The following is a 20,145-nucleotide window of genomic DNA, read 5'->3' on the forward strand; positions in this document are numbered from 1 at the left end:
AGATTAAAGCTGAGCTGGGAGAGAAACGTGAAAACGTGTGGAGACATCATGAACCTGCAGCATGTAGCAGGTTTAAACCATCCAGGGGACTCTGTGTGGAGGACATGGAGCCCGTCCTCTCCAGAGAACCGGAGCAGTGGTCGTAGCATTTTAATGATGAGACTCAAAATGGAATTTAATAGGGGTTTCAAAAATAGAAAAACACTTTATGGAAATGTCAAGAGAGCTGCGTGGCTGTACTTTGTATTTTAGTGGATGCACTATTTGTATAATGAGATACAGTGATGGAATTGCAGCTTTTTTTTTCAATTTAAATCTGTATCGTAGCGTGTGTAATGTGGACCTTGTCCCTCTGATGGAAGTGCCAAAGCAAAAAAAACACTCATATGTTGTGCCGGGAATGCACCGGCTATCTGCGTGTGTGGACTTCTGTACATACAACATGTTGCCGGCCTGACGCCTCTTCCCGACAACATAGCGACGCTGCCGACAGATGAGCACTTGAGGTCGGTTCAGGATATCGAAGAGGCGTTTGGAGTAATGTTTATATAACAAAAATAATACCTATGTGCAATTTTAACTTCCAAGTAAAACATTTCCCATGAGGTCCTTCATCCTTTTAAAGATGAAGGTTATGTTTTTCATCCCTCCATTCAGCGCTGTGCTTCATAAGGAAGTTATCTTTGGGCAGAGTTGGTATTTCAGGCTTTTAAAGAGGAGCGATGTCTACATATTTGACACGGTATTGTCAGTCAGACGTGAAACGTGAAAACGTGTGGACACATCGTGAACCTGCAGCATGTAGAGGTTAAATGATCCAGGGGACTCTGTGTGGAGGACATGGGGAAAATACAGCTTTCAAAGTGAGGAATAATCCTCCAACATCACAACTTTATTCATTTAAAGGAACGGTTCACATTATTTCAAGTCCGTTTGAATTGAACATTCAGGCCCCGTATGAACAGCTAGTTTGTTAGTTAGAAACTTAATTGTCCACAATGTGGAACATGGTCAACATGAATTAAGACAATAGTAAGACAGTAAAAACATGAGAAGAGCTCAGTAGTTCAGTAGCCCTTTGACAAGTATGACACTTTTTTTCTATGTGTTTCCATGTTGAGCTGCAGTGAAAAGATAGAAACACAGCCATGTTTGTACCTTTGGAAGATACCCACTTTACTGTTGAAGCCTCAGATTAACCTCAGATAAACTACATGGAGGCATTTGTTTCGCACAGAATGAGGACTTTGGATGTTGGCCCCCATCACCTACGTCACTAGCAGGGAGCAAACCCTGTTTTTGATGTTGTTATGGGAACCGGACTTTTGTTTTAAGACAGACTTGACATTAATGTGACATTAAGACAATTTACATGACAGCAAACCTTAAAAGACTTTGTAGTCTACACACAACATACAGAGCTTCTGCTGTTTACTGCTGTGTTATAAATATACAAGGGTGTGTGTGTGTGTGTGTGTGGCCCGACAGCCTGTTGCAGCGCAATAATTTTTCCTGTTTATTTAATTTGGAGGACGTCGTACTCTGGGCTTCCACAGTTTGGCTCAGCATCAGGTCTAAAAACGTCCGAGGTCTGAATCACGGCGTCTATTTTCAGCCCTCCTTCCCTTCCCACCAATAAAAACAACATGTTGCTTGAGGAGAACTGTGACACACACACACACACACACACACACACACACACACACACACACACACACACACACACACACACACACACACACACTCACAAGACCCCCGTGTCACATTGTGAGTAGGTGGGTGTCAAAGTGATTTTGTACGAGACGCAGGCTAAAAATTGCGAAGTGAGGAGGTGAGCTGTGTGGGAGCGGGTGACATCTCCATGGACGGAGGGTGCTGTCTGTCTCATGATCAAAAATCCATTCAAGTTATATTTTTATGGGTTTTAGGGGGAGGGCACAAAAAACACATAACTAAATAATCCTCAAATGTTGTGATTTATACTGAAAGGGCTACTCTTTGAAGTACATTTACTCAAATGTTGTACTTTGTGGTACTTGTACTTTCCTTGTATTTATTTCCTTGGCCTTTATACTTCTCGCCCACCACTCTTACTACATAATCTCAGGTCCAACCAGTTAAATCTTCTGCACCTCATACATGTTTACACTGACGTGTGTTTAAATACATGCTCTATGGCCTGCTTTTCATCTGTTTTTATTTACTTTCTTTATTTGTTTTACTGTGTTTTCTATGCACCATCTTTTAAATGTGTATTATATTATGTTTTCTAAACTGTTGTAATGTTTCTTGGCCCCTGTTATGGTCATTTTGGTTTAATTTATGTGTGTCTCTACTCCTGTACAGCACTTTGTGACCGTTGTCTGCGATAAGTGCATTATAAATAAACTTTACTTACTTACTTACTCTTCAATGAAATATTAAAGAAAATGTACCCACTAAACTTCTCAGATGTTTATATTTGAGGAACTAATTACTGGGAGGAATAATTAATCATTCAAAACTATCAATTAAATACTGATGTCTCTTTATGACCTTCATAAGTAAACAGCGAGACAATTGGCTATTTATATATTGTTATTCTTATTGCTTGTCATGGATGTCACTGGGTCAGATCCCACGCAACATCAGATGAAATCATGTTGGGTCACCAGAAGGGCTGTTGTGTTTATACTTTTCTTTAAGTAAATCCTGTTGAGGCTCACTAAATAACTCTTTCAATGGGCTTCCTCAAGTTAATATTGTTTGCCCTCAAATTAGTCATCTCTGAAATGAGTTACATTTATTGAATTGTTTAACTCAATAACACAAGTTGCTACCCCGGCATATCATAGCCTCACCTTAACCTTAAGTGTGTCAGTTGCCAACCATAACCATATGTTTGTCACCAATTTTAGAAATATTATCACTGGATTTGTTCCAAGATTTTGCAGCATCCACACAATCTGATCACTTGGATCTGAAGACAAAACACCAGTCTGTATCGGGTCTCCATCACATCAGTTCACTCCCTCCCGCTGCTTCCTGCTTCTCTCTGCTTTCATCACAGTAATAAATACAAATAAATCAAAACGGGCTGACAAAACCTCTTTTTCAGGTTGATTTTCCATGAAGTAGGCGGCCATCTCTCTCTCTTTCTGAGCATGTGTGTGGGTGGGTGTTTCCCAGTAGAAAGACGTCCAAATTAACTGCCTACGTCTTTAGAATGAAATGCCAAACACAGATGCCACAACAAGTGAGTCACGCTCACATACATGAGTCATTGTTCATCGTGTTGAGAATTAATTAAGTGTGGTTCTTACCCTCAAGGAAACACAAATCTTAGTGTTTTATTTTACTGATCTTTCAGTGTGATGGAAAGGAAGCCACATGACCTTTTGACCCCCAAACAGCTGTAGAGTTTCACTCCAAAATGTGGGTGGGTGTTTGTGCACCACTTTAATATATGCTCTATTGCATAATAATATATACTATATTACTGGATTACAATTATAAGATAAAATAATCCTTTATTAGTCCCTCAGTGGGGAAATTGCGGGATTACAGCAGCCTTGCATACAATAGAGACACATAGTAAAAACAAAAAAACAAAAAAAAACAATCAAGTAAAATAAATAAAATAACAATAAACAGTAGTAAAACAGTGAGAAGAATACAGTATCAGTATTGGTGCATTGATGTGTTCATCCTCATGATTTCAGTTTTGGTTGATTTAGAATTTAAATGTAGGAGTAACCAATTAAATTGGAGGTGGTGTAAACCGGTAAATGTTGTCTGGCAGCTATAAATGTAATGTGGAGTAGGCGTGACCTACGCTACGCTGCCTCTGATTGGTTAGTAGTCGTTGGATTTATAACTGTAAGCCAATCAGAGACGGCCGTGCCTCCGCCATTCACGGAAATAAGCCTGGTGCGGACGTGTGTGACAGTTATTCAAAAATGGCCATGCATTCAATATGACTGATTGCTCCTGAGTCTAAATGGTGTCCTAAAATCACGCCCGCAGATTCATATACACATATATTTGGTTGTGTTAGTTTTCCTCACATGTCCACGCATGAAAGAAGCACGTATGTATCGCCACGTGAAAGAGAAGAAAGCAGAGGCAGCGGGCAATGAACCCGGTGTTGTGCTGAACAAAGAGGTGGACAAAGAGTTGAGGACTCACTCTGTCATAATTTCGGTGCATCATAAAAGCGTGAAACCCCTGTAGATTACGAATTATTTTTTGTTGGGGGGAAGAAGTAGACTTTCACTCTATTTTCTAAATATATGTGTTGTTTAATTAATGTATATAATGACAGCTCTATTAATTTGTACATGTAAGGTTTTTTTGCACTTATTTTCTTCATTAAAATACTCTTGCCACTTTTATTCTATAATATATATTATTATTATTGCAACTGCAATGTGTATTGTTATGCACCTTCCACCTCGTCAAGTTCATTGTATTTGCAACATACTAAGCAATAAACAAATCTAATTTAGATTCTGATTTATTTATTTTAAGTGCATAAACTTATATTACTGAAAGCTTCAGTTAACATATTGCATATGAATATATGCTTTGCTCAATATAATTTAGTTAATTTTTCAATAAAACACCAGATTTACATCTCAACTTGTCATCTCAATCATGTTTTGGTGAAATACAGAGTTCACACTGCAACCATCCAAAAATGCGCGAGGAAGAATGTCTGCGGGGTGAGTCCTCGTCATCGCATTCGACGATCTTTGTCGCTAGCTAAAGGGCTACGGCTAACGAGCGACGAGTGGAGACCGGACCACGTCGCTCCTCGCTCCGGTATGATGCCAGGCGACAGCAACATGACCTCCATCGTTCAGAGAATAGCTCGGCAGGCTCTCCTCGCCTTCAGGAGCCCGCCCCGGGTCGGCGAAGAGGCCGGCAAGTCTTTCCTGGAGAACCAGAGCAAACTGAAAAGTCTAATGACGGAAGTACGGGCGGCGGACCTGCAGCTGGCCCCGCGGAGAGGCGACGACAGCTCGCCCGGCGTGTCCCCTCCTGCGCTGCCGTTCAGCCACCACGGCGGGCCCCCGGTCACCTACATGCACATCTGCGAGACGGACCAGTTCAGCATGGGGGTGTTCCTGCTGAAAAGCGGCGCGTCCATCCCGCTGCACGACCACCCGGGGATGCACGGCATGCTCAAAGTCATGTACGGCAAGGTCAGGATCAGCTGCTTCGACCGGCTGGAGCGCCCTGCCGGCGGCACGCAGGCGGCGGCGGCAGCGGCGGCGGCGTCCCAACTGGCCCCGGCCCAGAGGGACGCGCTGCGGCGCGCCGTGCTGCGCTCCACCGAGGAGTACACGGAGGAGAGCGCCCCGTGCGTCCTGTCGCCCGACCGGGACAACCTCCACCGGATCGACGCCGTGGACGGCCCGACGGCGTTCATGGACATACTGGCCCCGCCGTACGACCCGGACGAGGACAGAGACTGCCACTACTACAAGGTCCTGGCCGAAGCGAAGCTTAAAGACCCGGAGCACAAGGAGAAGGAGGTCTGGCTCGTGGAGATCTCGCAGCCCCCGGACTTCTGGTGCGGAGCGGAGCCGTACCCGGGCCCGGAGGTCTGCCTCTGATCCATCTGGCTGACCTGTCTCCTTTTGGCTGGTCTGGTGTTTGTGTGTGTGTGTGTGTGTGTGTGTGTGTGTGTGTGTGTGTGTGTGTGTGTGTGTGTGCACGAGGCTTTTGGACTTGGTTGGACAATGAAGGCTCACTCTCTAAATCATGAATCCACGTGAAGCCTGGTGAGCTGTCCCTGTAGATGAACAGCACCAAATTAGGTGACCCTATTGTAAGGTGTTGTAAACAGTGCTGACCTGCAATGGCGAACAGCTGTAACTCCTGTTTTGCCAAAAGTGAAATGTAATGACTCATGTTTCCATTTCACTTTAACAAAAAAATTGGCGCCTCAGGCAAAAAAAACTAACATCCTGTTGGTACTGTGATCCCTCTCGCTGTCTGTTTTTAAGGATCTTTAGAAAATCACCTACAGGAGTTAAGTAATGTCACTCCTACAATTTTCAGAGATTTATTTTACCCCCCTGCCCCCCCCCCCCCCCCAAAAAAAAATGGAACGCAATTAATTTTTGATGTGATACATTTGTTTGGTCCCTAATTTTCAGTTTTCCAAGTCCACGTTTGCCATGTAGTCTCCGTCGGTGATTGACAGCTCTAACAAGGGAAAGAGAGGACTTGAAGGCCTCCTGCATCTCCTAAAAAGTTTCCTCATCAAACGCACCTCTGGCTTTTATCTGATGGATCTATTTAATTTAAAGGTGGTATCATTGTGTGAACCACTACAGGAGCATATCACCAATCACCCGAACGGTTCAAACGAAAAGCACCCAAATTGGAGCCGCAAACGATGTGAGCAGTGTGCTAAAAATAAGCCCCTGTGAGGTATTTTTGCAGGAGAAATGACAAATTGATGATGTGCAGGGCGCTTATGCTGCATTTGAGATAAAGTCAGGAAGTCTGCTGCTTGCATGTTTGGTCAAAGTTATGTAGTAATCCTTTTGTATAACCTTTATACACAAAATGTCAACTTTCAGTATTGCATGAAATACTTGCTTTTGGTATGAAGCCAATTCATTGCATGCATGCATGCATTTTAGTTTTTCCCACGCTGCAGCAATCAAACATAATAGCCGTAGTTATAATCTATAGGTGTTGGAAATTCCAGATTTCTGACTGCGTTTTGAATGCAGCATTTGAAAATCAGTGTTTCCCAACCTGAGTTGAGCTGAGTCTCTGTGGAAGTGTCCCGAGACCAAAGAGGGACTTGTGTCCGCGTGTTTCTAATCGTCTTCCCGCTTCAGGCTTTGTGGCGTTCTGTTCCCGTCTCTTTTTGAAGGCTCAAATATATCTGCCGGTTTATTTTGCGTTGTGTTTAATACTCTAGAAAGTGTAGATCGTCTTTTTGGTTTTGTTTGATCCTCAGGACTGTCTGTGATTTGTATGGCTGACTGGTTTTCAGGAGACTGTTTGAAGGATGTGCACTTCAGCTTCTCGACACAAAGTTTGACTGTCTCTTATAAGGAAGAAAAAAAAGAGCTTTTCACTATTGGGCCACAATGTTTAAAGAATTGTCAGTGTGATTTACAATTTACGTTGGAATGAATCACGAATGCGAGGGTTTGGGTTCATGATGTTTATAGAATGAAAAGTGGGCTGATTTCCAGCTGTGCAGCAAAGAAGTGAAGCGTAAAGTAACAATGTGGTTCAATTAAAGGTTTCATTCAATAATGTCGGTTTGCACTACTAAAAAAAATGATGCTTATTCTGAAACTAGTGGTGGAAAGACGTCAAAGCACGGGACCGTTTTGAAATGTGAAATCTTGCATTTCGGAACACTTTTATTTCAAATTATACGTCGTAAATTTGTCAGCAGTTGCTGCAACATTTTTATTTGAGAGAGCAGTGACTTGTGTGCTACATGTTGAATCACTGTGTGAATAAAGGTTTGAGGCGACATGTCTTCTAATCAGCTGACGTTTCATCCGATTGTGTGTTGAACGATCAGCGACTGTATCCACGGGTTTCGCCTAAACAATGAAAGCTTTCTGTCGGTTCATATACAAATGTGCTGTTTATCTTGCCGAGACAAGTTTGCTTTATTTGCTTCAGTAAGTGATGTGGAGTGTGAAGAAAAAGGAACGCAAACATGACTTAAATACATTTTATTTTATAGAAGCTCCTTGGGGCGTTTCTCTGAAACATGTTGACAGTCAAATCTACTGGATCAGGTTTCAATAAAATGTCCTATTTCCAAGCACTGAGTCGTCCTTTAGCAGGTTGATGAAGCTCTGTGTGGCTGAACGACCAGTATCTGTGTCTCTGTTGGGAGTTTAAATAGTCTGAAATGTAAAATAAAATAAAAAACACTTTTGCAAAGATACCTGTAAATTTGTCTGCATATGCTGTCCATACGTTGCTGATACACTGTACATTTAAACTTGGGAAAAGTTCAAATATCGAGGCAACATGATGCAGTGATTATTTTTAGGTTTTCTCAACTTTTGACAATAGGTGACTTAACTAAGATTTTCAAGTTTAGACAAGTTCTGCCAACTTAAATGTTCTTGTTCATCTAATTATGATTTTCCTGTTAGGCTAACACAAACATTCTTGATTCTAGATTTTGAATGTGGGTGCTTTGAGTTCCAAAGTCTCTGGAAGAACCTTGAAATAGACGTTTATGCCAAAATAAAGAGCGGCCACAACAACTCGACAAGTCAACGTTTATTTGCATTGACGAGAAGCATCAGTCCAGCAGAACAAAAGCTTTAGTGCTCGACTTGTTTGCATAAAAATGATAAAACACAAAAACACTTATTTTTCCAGTCTCTCTCTCTTAATCTTACATCCATCAGGTAGAAACGCTGGTTGGATTTCTTTTACAAATCCACAGTCAGTGCATACACCTGAAAATAAAAATCTAAACAGATTATCAGGCTACAATCTCATAAAATCCCAACATGTGCCATAAACCAAAGTCAACTCTTCATCAGGTGATGTTAAAGTATGACGCTGTTCCAACATTTCTAACATGATACAAAATACAGATTTTTTTTAAAAGCTTTGTTTTTGCTGCATCTAGCCAATGAACATTTCACAGTTCGCTTTGGCCCCGCCCTGATTTGTGATGTCACAATGTCTCTTGGGTTTACTCTCCGCATCGCTTCAAATTACCGCGTTTATTCGTCTCCTGACTCCAACAAGCTGTATTTGAAATTCAGAGCATTTTCTATTGCGTCCACACGGCTCTCAACATGGCGACGACAGCTGAGCCGGCTAACGCAGCTAACGCAGCTAATGCCGTTAACGGTGCCGACATGGGCTAACCCTGTTGATGTGAGGGGTGACGCAGCAGCATGGAGGAAGGGTGGGTGCTGCTACGCTCCTGCAAATCAGCTGTAAAACGCCGTTTGAGCGCAAAGCGGCCGCGAGCTAACCATGCTAATCACGTGCACAAAACATGCACTAAAGGCCGTAAACAGATGACAGACAAGCTCCGTTTACACCACACTCCGCTTTACATCGCTAATCATGGCTTGCTGCTGCATAGAGACCTTTTAAATATTGTGCATCAGGCACACTCAAATAGTGACTGTAATGTATGTTTGCCGTCCGTTTTTTGCATTAACATCAACCTTCAACATTTTGCATGGTGACATATTAGTGCCTTTAAAATTGGCCATTTAGATAAACAAGCATCATTAGTGAGCGCCTAGTATCATCACAACATTACAAGATGTATGGCGCGTATCTGCCTCATGTATACCCTGCAAGACGTCTTTGAACTTTAATATGATAAATATTGAACATTGATGATGTCGCTACTATAAAAACAATGAAGAACATGTGAGGATTTCCAGCTTGCAATTAAATTAGACTTCAGATCCGAGATGGGATGAATTACATTTTCCTCACGACCAAACCAAAATGCTGAAGAGAAATTATTGTTGTTGTGAAACACCTCCCACAGTGACTTATTGTTAATTAGTTTCTGAGATGAACAGATTTTGTGCATTAAACTGCGGTTGAAGCCCAACCACAGCTGGTTAAACTGCTCACTCAGCTGACCTGCAGCATTTTGGTCCCATGTTTGCAGCCTGGATTGTGATTGAATCCCTGAGAATATGAGAATATGAAGCATAAAAGACACAATGCCTTGCCACAAAGCACTGAAGCGAGCCGCAGCAGTCGGGCACACTGTGTTTGAAAGAAGCACACCAACTGTTATCATGTTAAGTGTCAACAGACTCCATTTACAATATAACACCACAATGTCCAACTGTGTGTGTGTGTATGTACTGTAGGCTGTCCCTGTGAATAATCTGGACCACTGAGAGTGAGGAATGATGCTTCCATTGATGTCTTCCACCTTTTGACTAAATATGAACCACAAGGTGAGATGTGGACTCCTTTGGCTGACTGTGGCAGGAGCCGATCCACTGGACATGTTCACATTCAGAAAGTTCACATTCAGCAGCATCGGGATGAGGATTAATTAGGACGCTGAGGACTTTTTCTCCTTCTGCCGGAGGTGGATCTTCATGTGCCTCCTCCTCTCGTCGCTCCGGGCGAACTTCCTCCCGCACTGGTCGCAGGAGAAAGGTTTCTCCCCGGTGTGCGTGCGGATGTGGGTGGTGAGGTGGTCGCTGCGGCTGAAGTTCCTCATGCAGATGCGGCACTGGAACGGCTTGTGGCCCGTGTGGATGCGCAGGTGTCGGCTCAGCTCGTCCGACCGGGAGAACCGGCGGTCGCAGCTCTCCGCCGGGCACGGGTACGGCCTCTGGTGGACGGGCGTCTTGCTTGGCCTGCTCGGGTACTTCCTGGGTCTCAAGATCGGCCTAAGAGGGAGGCTTTGGTGGCCGGGGAAGGCGGCGGCCATCGGGCCTTCGGCCGCCAACGAGGGCGCACCGAGCGTAAAGTTCCTGATGGTGTTGAGAGGAGTGAGAGGCGGAGGCACCCGGAGGGAGTCTAGCGGGTACGGGAGGGATTTCCTCTCGGGGAAAGCCGCCTGCATATCTCTCTGGCAGCTCTGCTGGTAGAAGCCTCCGTACTCGGGCATGATAGACAGCAGTGCGGCGCCGTCTACAGTCGATTTAGGCGCAGGGTTGTAGGTCGGCGGCGGGTGGTAGGCCACCGAGCAGGTGGACGCCGACAGGTACCCTCCCGCCGAGGGGTCCTGGTACATGTCCCCGCTGCAGGAGTAGGAAGGGGCCGGGTGGGGGTGAGGATGAGGGTGATGATGGGGAGGCGCGTACATGTGGCTGATGTCCGGATGTCCGTGCGCCATGGTACAGTTCCCCGCGTCCGCTGCGTCTCCTCCTCCGCCTCTTGCGCCAATATCTGGTAATCGTGAAGACGACGCAAACACCGGGGCTGCGATGTCCGCGCTGATCACGTTGATGACGTCCCTCGGGGTCCACGGTCCTCCTGCGCCGCCGAAGTCAATCGAGAACTTGCCCGTATACGCCACTGGGTTCGTGCGTAAAGTTGCCGCGTAGTGAGCCAAGTCGTCGTGGAAAGGCAGCTCAGGTGCGCTCTTCCCCTGTAACTGAAGGGTACCTAGAAAAAGTACACTCGGTTAGAATGCAACGGAACGAGCACATCATCTCATGACACTTCACCACGGTTCGTTTAAACATTTTGGAGCAATTAAAATAAGACTTTTCTCACTTTCACCCAGACCTCCATCCAAACCACTTCAGGACAAATGACATCAATTCTTACCGCTTTCATTCTCTTCATATTCTTCGACCCCTACATCCTCTTCTTTAAAAACAATCGACCCCTCCGCCGAGTACACATCTTTGGGAATACTATCGACAAAGCTGCTGAGAGACACGAACACTTCATTCGCTATTTTCGCAGTCATCCTGGTGATCAGGCGGTTTAGATTTAGAATTAGAGGCTATGTTTTAATCCAATTTTCTCTCAAACATTTTGACTGTTCGGCTCCTCATCCCTTGTAAACAGCTCCTGAATGGTGCAGTAGGGTTATAAAGGGAATCGCTGGGTATCCCGACACGTCATTCACCAAGTATGGACTTGGGTTTGAACAAAAAAAAAAAAAAGGAGAATAAGAGGGAACTCCAGAAATAGGACTGGTTGAGCTCAATGACATGTTGAAGTTTAACTAAATAAAAGAAGGTGGGGAAATGGGGAATTTTTATATTCGGGGATTTTATTTTAACATCCATTGGGAACATCAACAGGTGCTTCGTGCTGCCCTCAGACCCGCGGGAAGGAGGGGAGAGAAGAAGAAAAACATTCGGAATTCCGGTCATACTCTCTCCATAAAAGGATTATCCGGTGAGGTGCGAGGATCTCGCTCTGCTTATATGGTTGGTATCCGGGTAAAACCGTGTTGCTTTGTTTTGTCTTTGTGCCAGCTGAGCCCACACACTGACAGCTCAGACCCATTTGTTTTCTCTCTTGCCTTGTCAGGAACAGATTTCTGCTCTGACTGAGTCTTGCTATTGTTGCCCTGCTGAGATAGATGGGGTGATTAGTGAGGAGAAGAAGAAGAGGCCGGTTGGTCTTGGTGATGTCTCCATGTTTAGTGGTTTAGTCTGGTTTTAATTAATGATGATGTGAGGCACATTAGTGCCATATGTGTTAGTGATGCAGAGAGAAAACCTGCAGCTGCTGACATCAAAGACACTTCATTTGTATGTATTAACTACAAAAACCCACATTTTAACATACATATACTTTGAAAAGACAGGACACGATAAAAGATTTAAAAAATAAAAGAAGATATATACATTGTTTCTCTTTTTTAACAGCACACATAACGTTGCTATCACAGGTATCTCATATATATCTATGTTTTTAAGGAAAGCTTTATTTTAGTTAAGGGTATATTACTTTGATTTATATCAACAATATACCTTTGAGGTTAAATTAAGAATTTGATAATTGCACTGGTTGAGTAGCTCTGTATCTGTCCCATGACTTGTCAAGAACTGCCACATATGGTTGAGTGGTGTTCTCTTTTTATTTGGGCGGTTGTTAAATATTATAGAAAAATGGCCATTAAATCTTCAGACCCGACAGATGATTGCTGATGATTAAATGCTGAAACAAACTTCTGTTACAAAAATGTGTTGTGCACTAAAATAATTGTTATTCCGCACATTACCCACAATGCAACGCCAGATATTACAGTTATGTTATGCTAGTGGCTAATGCGGCCTGGAGGAGAAGTGAGCATCGGGCTGCAGAGTTCTCGGTTGCTCACTTCTTTCTAAATCCACTGCTCCAGATTGGATTTTATTTTTTATTTCACACTCTTCAGACCCAACTGAAGTTGACTCGAGTGACATCACTTGAGGACATTCGTAGACTCCGGCTCCTTCTGGAGACACACATGTCTTTATAATACAATTAGCATAGGCAGTACTCCCACACATGCAGAGGTGGAACATGTGTGGGGTTCATGAAACCCTCATGGACCCCAGAAGATGAATCACCCGGACCTTTGGATGTTCGGAGCGTAAACTGAGCATATTTAAATCTTTTTGATTTGTTGAATAGCTGATTAATTAAAGAGCTGATGGAGCTGCTGCATCACCGAGCTGCGGAGACGGAGAACACAGCGAGCAGGAGGACCGCAGCTCCTCCTGCAGCTCCTCCTGCAGCTCCTCCTGCAGCTCCTCCTGCAGCTCCTCCTGCAGCTCCTCCTGCAGCTCCTGCAGCCTTTTGAACGCCCACAGTGACAAAAATGTTGCTGTGTATTGTCGTTGTGTGGCGAGCCGCCCACCCTGTGGCAGATGGGGGTTTGGCCAGTCCACACACACACACACACACACACACACACACACACACACACACACACACATATGCACACTCACACACATATGCACTCACAAACTGCAATGAACAGGCTCAGAAACCAAATGCACATACTTAGAAAACACACACTTTCTCACAGACACAAAAACTCCCACATGCACAGGCACACGCACACGCCAACACAAATACACGCTTTCTTCGTCCTGTAACAAATATACACACACACACACACACACACACACACACTTTCTCTGTCAAAATGTGATGAACAAACACACACAAACCCACCCACACACACATACACACCATCTTTCTTTCTCCTCTCTCTCTCTCTCTCTCTCTCTCTCTCTCTCCACACACACACACACACACACACACACACACTGCTCCAATGGGACGGTGCCCTGCTTCCACCCTTCGCCCACGCTCCTCCGGGCCGCCGAGGCTCTGGGGGGTTTTTGGTTTTGTGTTTGGTGGCTCGGGGTGTCAGCCGGGGGTCCGGCGGCTCGGCAGACCCCGCCACGCCGATTAATCATCTGTCATCTGCAGTTTTTGTTAATATGGATCTTTGTCTACGTCCTCAAACGACGCTTGGGTGTCGGGCCGGCCGCCCTGCTTGCCGCCTGCCGTCCCCTTTTTTCCAATTTTTTTGCAACCGAAAAACAACAAAATCACCCGAACTGCCCCTTTCTGGGGCTTTCTTTCTCCAAGCCGAAGGTTTCACGCCGTCAGCTGCTGCTCGCAAGAAACGCGTGACCTTCGAGACCTCATGTTGACACCTGACATTTGTAGCATCAAAGATTGGAGCCGTAACAGAACAATAGGACACTTGCTTCTTCCTTCTTAATGAGGACATTTTGAAGATTTCTACCTCAAATTTTGATTAAATCCTTTTTATAACATCAAGACTTATCAAATCCTTTCCTTCGGCCTTCGAGTCACTTTGGTTGCTTTTATTTTAAACTCTAGATGTGTTCATTTATTATTTCAAGGCCCAGAAATGTGAGTTGTAGATATTTCAAACGCTTCTTATCAAAATTAATTTGGTCATTTCTTCTTCGCTGCATGTAGCAACCCAGCTCCCCGCAAAAAAGTAGTTGTCTGTAGTTTGGATGCACAAAATACAAATCAAATACTGAACAACTCGATGACTCATTTTGGAAGGACATCCATGAACATCAATAGTCAGATTATGCAATACTCCAAGTAAAGAGTTGATAAATGATTCCCCACGGCGTGAAAGTACCAGATAATCTTTTATGAAACTACGTTGAGTTCAACCCGTAGGTGCTGGTTCAGCCAAACAGACGGCGGGGCGTTGGGATGACATACAAAGAATAAACATAAATCACTCTGGTATACGTTCCCGTTTCTCATCCTGGGGTGACATTCTTGATCAACCTGCACAGGATTCAGGGTTATAGAGGTTCTGGAGATGAACCCTCTAACCAAGCCGTCAATAGCAGCGTTGCATATTCATGTGATGTATTGACTGCTTGAGTGTCGTATAATAGACAGGCCCGTCAATGAACGTGAATGGCTTCAACACCGTCTCTTAGATACTCTCGGAGCTCGCCGATTAATATCAAACGAGGATAATTAGCTTTCTGGTGGTTTCAAATCACTTTTGTTGCTCATGAAGTCAAAGACAGACGGAATAAGTCCTGCTGTGTTGAGCCAGATCATTTCAACCTCACTGGTTGGGCTTGGTCCAAAAAAAAATACAGATTAAAACGCTTTACCTATTTTCATCGTTGGGTTTCGGAGGCACAAAAGGAAACAAAAGCTGTAGCTTCACTACAGTCAACATAAAGAGAATTATGCGCTTATTCGTCAAAACAAAGGCAATGTTGGCAAAAATATAAACGTGAAAGCAGGAAAAAATGTTTCGCTGCAAACAGAAACATATTGCAGTACTGCAATTAAGTAGTTTTTTTTTCAAATTTCCAATCAAAGTTGCTTTTACCAGCCAAATGATTAACATTGCTGCTCTCACAATAAGCTCAGATATACAAGATTTCAATACAAATGTGTATAATCAACATAACATCCATGTTTTGGTTGTTCAGACAATCCCATGATGGATGCAACTCACCAGTATTTTCATTGTATGTTACTTGATTATTTTCTCGATGAATCAATAAATGTTTTGTCTATTAGAAAGTAGAAAATCTACAGATATGTAGTTTACTACCACAGAACAAACACATCCTCACATTTAAGAAGATGGAACTGGAGGATGTTTATTTGGAAAATTGACTTAAATGATTCAACCACTAAAATAACGGCAGAATATCGATGAATCGACAAATCGTTTTAGCTCCCGAGTAAATGAAATGTCTACAATTGGAAATTAAAAGAGGCATTTCTTCTGGCAAAATTATTAAATAAGCCAAAGTTTAGGCCTTTTCGTTGACTCCTGGCATCAAGCTTCAATCTATTTCACTCAGAAAACCCACTACAGCTACACAGAAGCAACATATTTAATAAAGCTTACTACCATAGATGGAAACCTTTTACAAATAACATTGACTTCCACTAAATATTTGCATTATCCCCCTTCAGAAATACATGTTCATCTTCTCGAAAGCTAAAGACCTAAAATTGTTAACGGTTGATTGTATTTGACGTTTCTGTTTTCCAGGTGTTTTATCTTCATCACACACACACACACACACACACACATAAATCCTCTCATACTGAGCACAGAACGACCAATATGAACAAAAATGCAACTCTGAAAAGAAGTGATGTTTCACTCGTTCACTTTTCCCACTTCTTTGACGCCACTCGATATGATTTGTACTTTGAATTCATTTCACGAAGCTATTTTTCACCAAGAAGGTCCAAGTAGAGCTAAGTGGCATCCCCTCCTCTGTCTCCCAGCTATTGTGACAAAAGAGCAAAACTCACTTTTAAACCCACGGTGAAGACAAATCCTCCTTGTCCTCCGTCCGGCGGGCCTCCTCCTCGCTCTCCAGAGAGATGGAGGGACGGGTGGAGAAAGAGAAAGAGAACGAGACGGAGAGAGGGAACGGAGACGCTTCCTTGAGGTGAATGGAGCCCAACGTTCTGTCGGCCCGGACCACAAAGTTACCCGCTCTGGATTTCTGGCTCGCCCCCGGAAAGGGTCATCATCACCCGGGGTCTGAGTGGGCTGCCAATGACAAAAAGAGAGAGAGAGAGAGAGAGAGAAAGGGGGGGTGGGGGGGGGGGACACAATACGATTGTTCCCACCTCACTTTGCTTACACCCTCGCAGTTAAAATTGTTATGGTAATGAAGTGGATTTTTTTTTTGCTGGACGGCAGATTGTAACAGAGAGATGTTTCTTCGACTGGAAGTGGAGGCCGGAGGTGTTGGGAGAGCTGCTGCTGCTCTGGACACGAGGAGGATGATGATGACGATGATGATGATGATGATGATGATGATGCGTACAAACACTCTAAATACTAAGGTAGAAGCAGTGGTGGAAGAAGCATTTAGGTCCTTTACTTCAGTAAAAGTACACACTCTGAAAATACTCCACGGCAGGTAAAAGTCCTGCATTCAAGTAAAAGTATGAAAGTATTATCTGCTAAGTACTTCAAGTAAAAGTATTAATTGTGTCAGTGTTTTATCTACATATGATGTTTCTGCTGCATTCATGTGTAAGTTGCATTTTATTGCTTTAGATGTTGTTTTTTATTTCTTTATATACTGTTTACAAGTGTAATCTCCCATAATGCATCATGTTACACGTATAAACTCGCATCTCTAAAGAGCTCAAACTAAAACAGGACCGTTTTCTTCAGTTTTGTGACGATGCATTTTTATTTCAGTTGATCCAAGAGACTTTTCAAACAGTTTGTTCAGCTTAAGAAGAACACGTAAAGGAACCTTCATCCTTCCGGTTTGCACACGTTCAGAATCAACACACCTGGAGATACGTGGTTTTCACTGGACAGGAAGGGATGGAAACTGTCATCTGAAAAGTTAAAGTTGCCAAGACAAAGATCTGGAGTAAAAAATACTCATAAAGTCGCTTCAAAAATGCAGATACCTTGAATTTTCGAGTACAGTACTTGAGAAAATACTCATGCCACTCCCAAAATGTTACAGATCCTCCGTTTTAAAAGTATTCCGTATATTCCGACGTGTTTAGGGTTTATAGCCACAAATAAACAAATAAACACCTCTTTTTACTTCCATGGCAGTTTACTTTTCAAGCTTGTGAGCCTCAATGTTTGCAGCGCCCTGTCCACTTCCTCCCAGTACAAAGTGGGCTGTGTATGGTTCGTGTTGTACTATCTTAAATATTTGTGGAGGAACGTGCAATTTGTTGTGTCTGCGTGCCGCCATGCAGCTGACTGAACAAGGAGATTGTTGTGATGGGCTCATCTGCACGGCTTGTGTTGTACATGTAACTTAACCAGATAAACGGGTGCAGACAAGTCTTCTGCAGAAGAAGATGAGGAACGAAATGAGGTCATTAAAAGAGCTCCATGAAGCTCAATCGATGGAGAAACAAGTGGAAAACATGATGGAAATGTGACATGTGTGTCTTAACTCTGTTTCCACTAAGTTAATATCGATACACCAACTTTTACAACTCAAATGAGAGGAAATTGTTGTTTTTGTGACATTAAACAACAAAAAATAACCATTTTGGGGGTTTTAATTTCATGTGTGTCTTTGAATCACGTGCATAACTGTGTGTGTGTGTGTGTGTGTGTGTGTGTGTGTGTGTGTGTGTGTGTGTGTGTGTGTGTGTGTGTGTGTTAAAGGGCAACCCCCTCGTCCTCCTCGGGGGCCTGAGTGGGCGGACGGTCCTCGGCAGATGGATTGCTGCTCGCCACTGGTCACTTCATAAACCTGAAACAGATTAATAACGTGAATATATAATGTTTGGTTCATTTCTTTAAATTGGTTGTTTTTGATTGGATTGAAACGCAGCATTTTGAAAGTTTTCCTGAAACGTCGCTTTATGTGTTAATTTGTACAATTCCAGGTCCTTTGTGTGTTTCTGTGTCTTAATGAATATCAAATGTAGAAAACAGTTCTAAATTTATTTGAAAATGTAAGCAATTTTGTATCTGTATGTAAATAAATGCTACTTAGGTGTTTTGCTTGGTTATGTTTTACATTAAAGTAAATGTTAAAGGTGTTTGTAAATACCATTATTACATTCATAAACATTTTTTTGTTTGTGTGTTTGTGTGTGTGTGTGTGTGTGTGTGTGTGTGTGTGTGTGTGTGTGTGTGTGTGTGTGTGTGTGTGTGTATATATCATTATAAAAATACCAGTTTGAATAAGCATACTTTTTCTTATTTGGTTCTATGTCGGAACAGCTAATTAATCTTTTTTTTATATATCTACGCTTGTGTGTGTGTGCAGTTGACAAAAAGACCAATTTCTGCTTCAACACACATCTTTCTGTGATTATGGCAATATTTATAGGCTAATTGTTAATGTTTGATCTAACACGCTTTTCTCAGAGACCATATTCTCAGTATATTCTCTGAATTTCAATAACATTAGCTTTGATAAGCAGTTGTGATAGTAACATTTATTCATAGGCCTACTTTACTTATTCTTTTCATGCTACCGTCTAATTCTGCTCCAATAAATTCGTCTGACAGCTTTACTTTACAAATTCTGATTTTTGCATGAAAACACATGAAGAGTTTATGAAACAAGATGTTTTGTTCTAAATTAAACCAACCAACAGTTCACAAGTCAGTCTCTCACTGAGTTTAGTATCCCAAGACTAATACAAGCAGGAAAACAGCGGTATAAAAACATTTCATGGTTCCAGCTTCACAAATGTGAAGGTTTGTTTCTTTTCCTTGTTATAGTGCCAATACTTGGTTTGTATTACTAATAATGTTGAGGTTTGGACTGTTGGTTGGACAAAACTAACATTATCAAGGGGTCACTTTGAGGTCAGTTCTGACTATATTCACAATTACGTTTGTACAAACCAATCAATCGATTAATGGAGGAAAAATAATAATTGTAATCAATATTGAAATTAATCATTAGTTATTAGTTCAAAGATTGATGCATTCATGCATGAGTAATAATTATAGATCTATAGTATACATACATATATAATAGTATAGCAGTCACAGGAGATTTTTTTATACTTGTAATACTATAAATAACCTACATTGTCCTGTTTATACTTAGACTAGATAATTTTACTAAATACACATTTTTAATGCAGAACTGTTACTTGCATTGAGTATTTTAGTACTTGTATTGAGTATTTTTACACTGTGATATTACCATAGACTGTATATTAGTCAGTAAGCCTACTTTTAGTAGTACTAGTAGTTTCAGTAAAGAATCTGAGTACTTCTCCCATCACTCTTTATAATGTCGCCACCTAGTGGAGATATTCTAGAATGTATTCCAACCTCCCGTGATGCTCCGCGCGGAAGCCGTCACGTGTGTCCTGTTGGCCAATGGCGGCGTTTGTTTGGCCGTTACTCTTCTTCTATTGGCCCAGCAAAATTTAAAAGTACTGTTTGAAATGTTGCCTGTCGGAACTTTTAGAGCGCCAGAGAGGTCGTCTGTGGACGGAGTCTGTTGTTGGAGGAGGCAGAAAACACGGAATATATATAGTTTATAAATAATATTACTGGTGGAAACAATCCGCGGACTATACGTAAAGGGAGCGCGGAACGATACGCGTACGACGTCATACGGTGAGCTAACGTTACTTTGGAGTAATGCTATCTTAAATTGAAGCTAACTAACGTGCTAATATCGACTCGTTAGCTTGAGCTTCTCTCATTACTTTAAATGGTGACCAAGAAGTCGTTATTTT

At 42.6% G+C, this 20,145-nt stretch overlaps 2 protein-coding genes across 2 annotated transcripts; one reads left to right on the forward strand and one right to left on the reverse strand.

The window, feature by feature from the left end:
- Positions 1-4,805: 4,805 nt before the first annotated feature.
- Positions 4,806-18,220, forward strand: LOC306746423 (2-aminoethanethiol dioxygenase-like; the record flags this gene model as incomplete). Its single annotated transcript, XM_079229337.1, has 2 exons — positions 4,806-5,588; positions 18,098-18,220. The coding sequence occupies 2 exons, from the start codon at positions 4,806-4,808 to the stop codon at positions 18,197-18,199; spliced, it is 885 nt and encodes a 294-aa protein (XP_079085463.1). The 3' UTR covers positions 18,200-18,220.
- On the reverse strand, positions 10,037-11,410 carry LOC306746923 (E3 SUMO-protein ligase EGR2-like; the record flags this gene model as incomplete). Its single annotated transcript, XM_079229909.1, has 2 exons — positions 10,037-11,100; positions 11,266-11,410. The coding sequence occupies 2 exons, from the start codon at positions 11,408-11,410 to the stop codon at positions 10,037-10,039; spliced, it is 1,209 nt and encodes a 402-aa protein (XP_079086035.1).
- Positions 18,221-20,145: the final 1,925 nt, after the last annotated feature.

This window comes from Taurulus bubalis, assembly GCF_910589615.1.
Source record: "Taurulus bubalis genome assembly, chromosome: 14".
Classification (NCBI taxonomy): Eukaryota; Metazoa; Chordata; class Actinopteri; order Perciformes; family Cottidae; genus Taurulus; species Taurulus bubalis.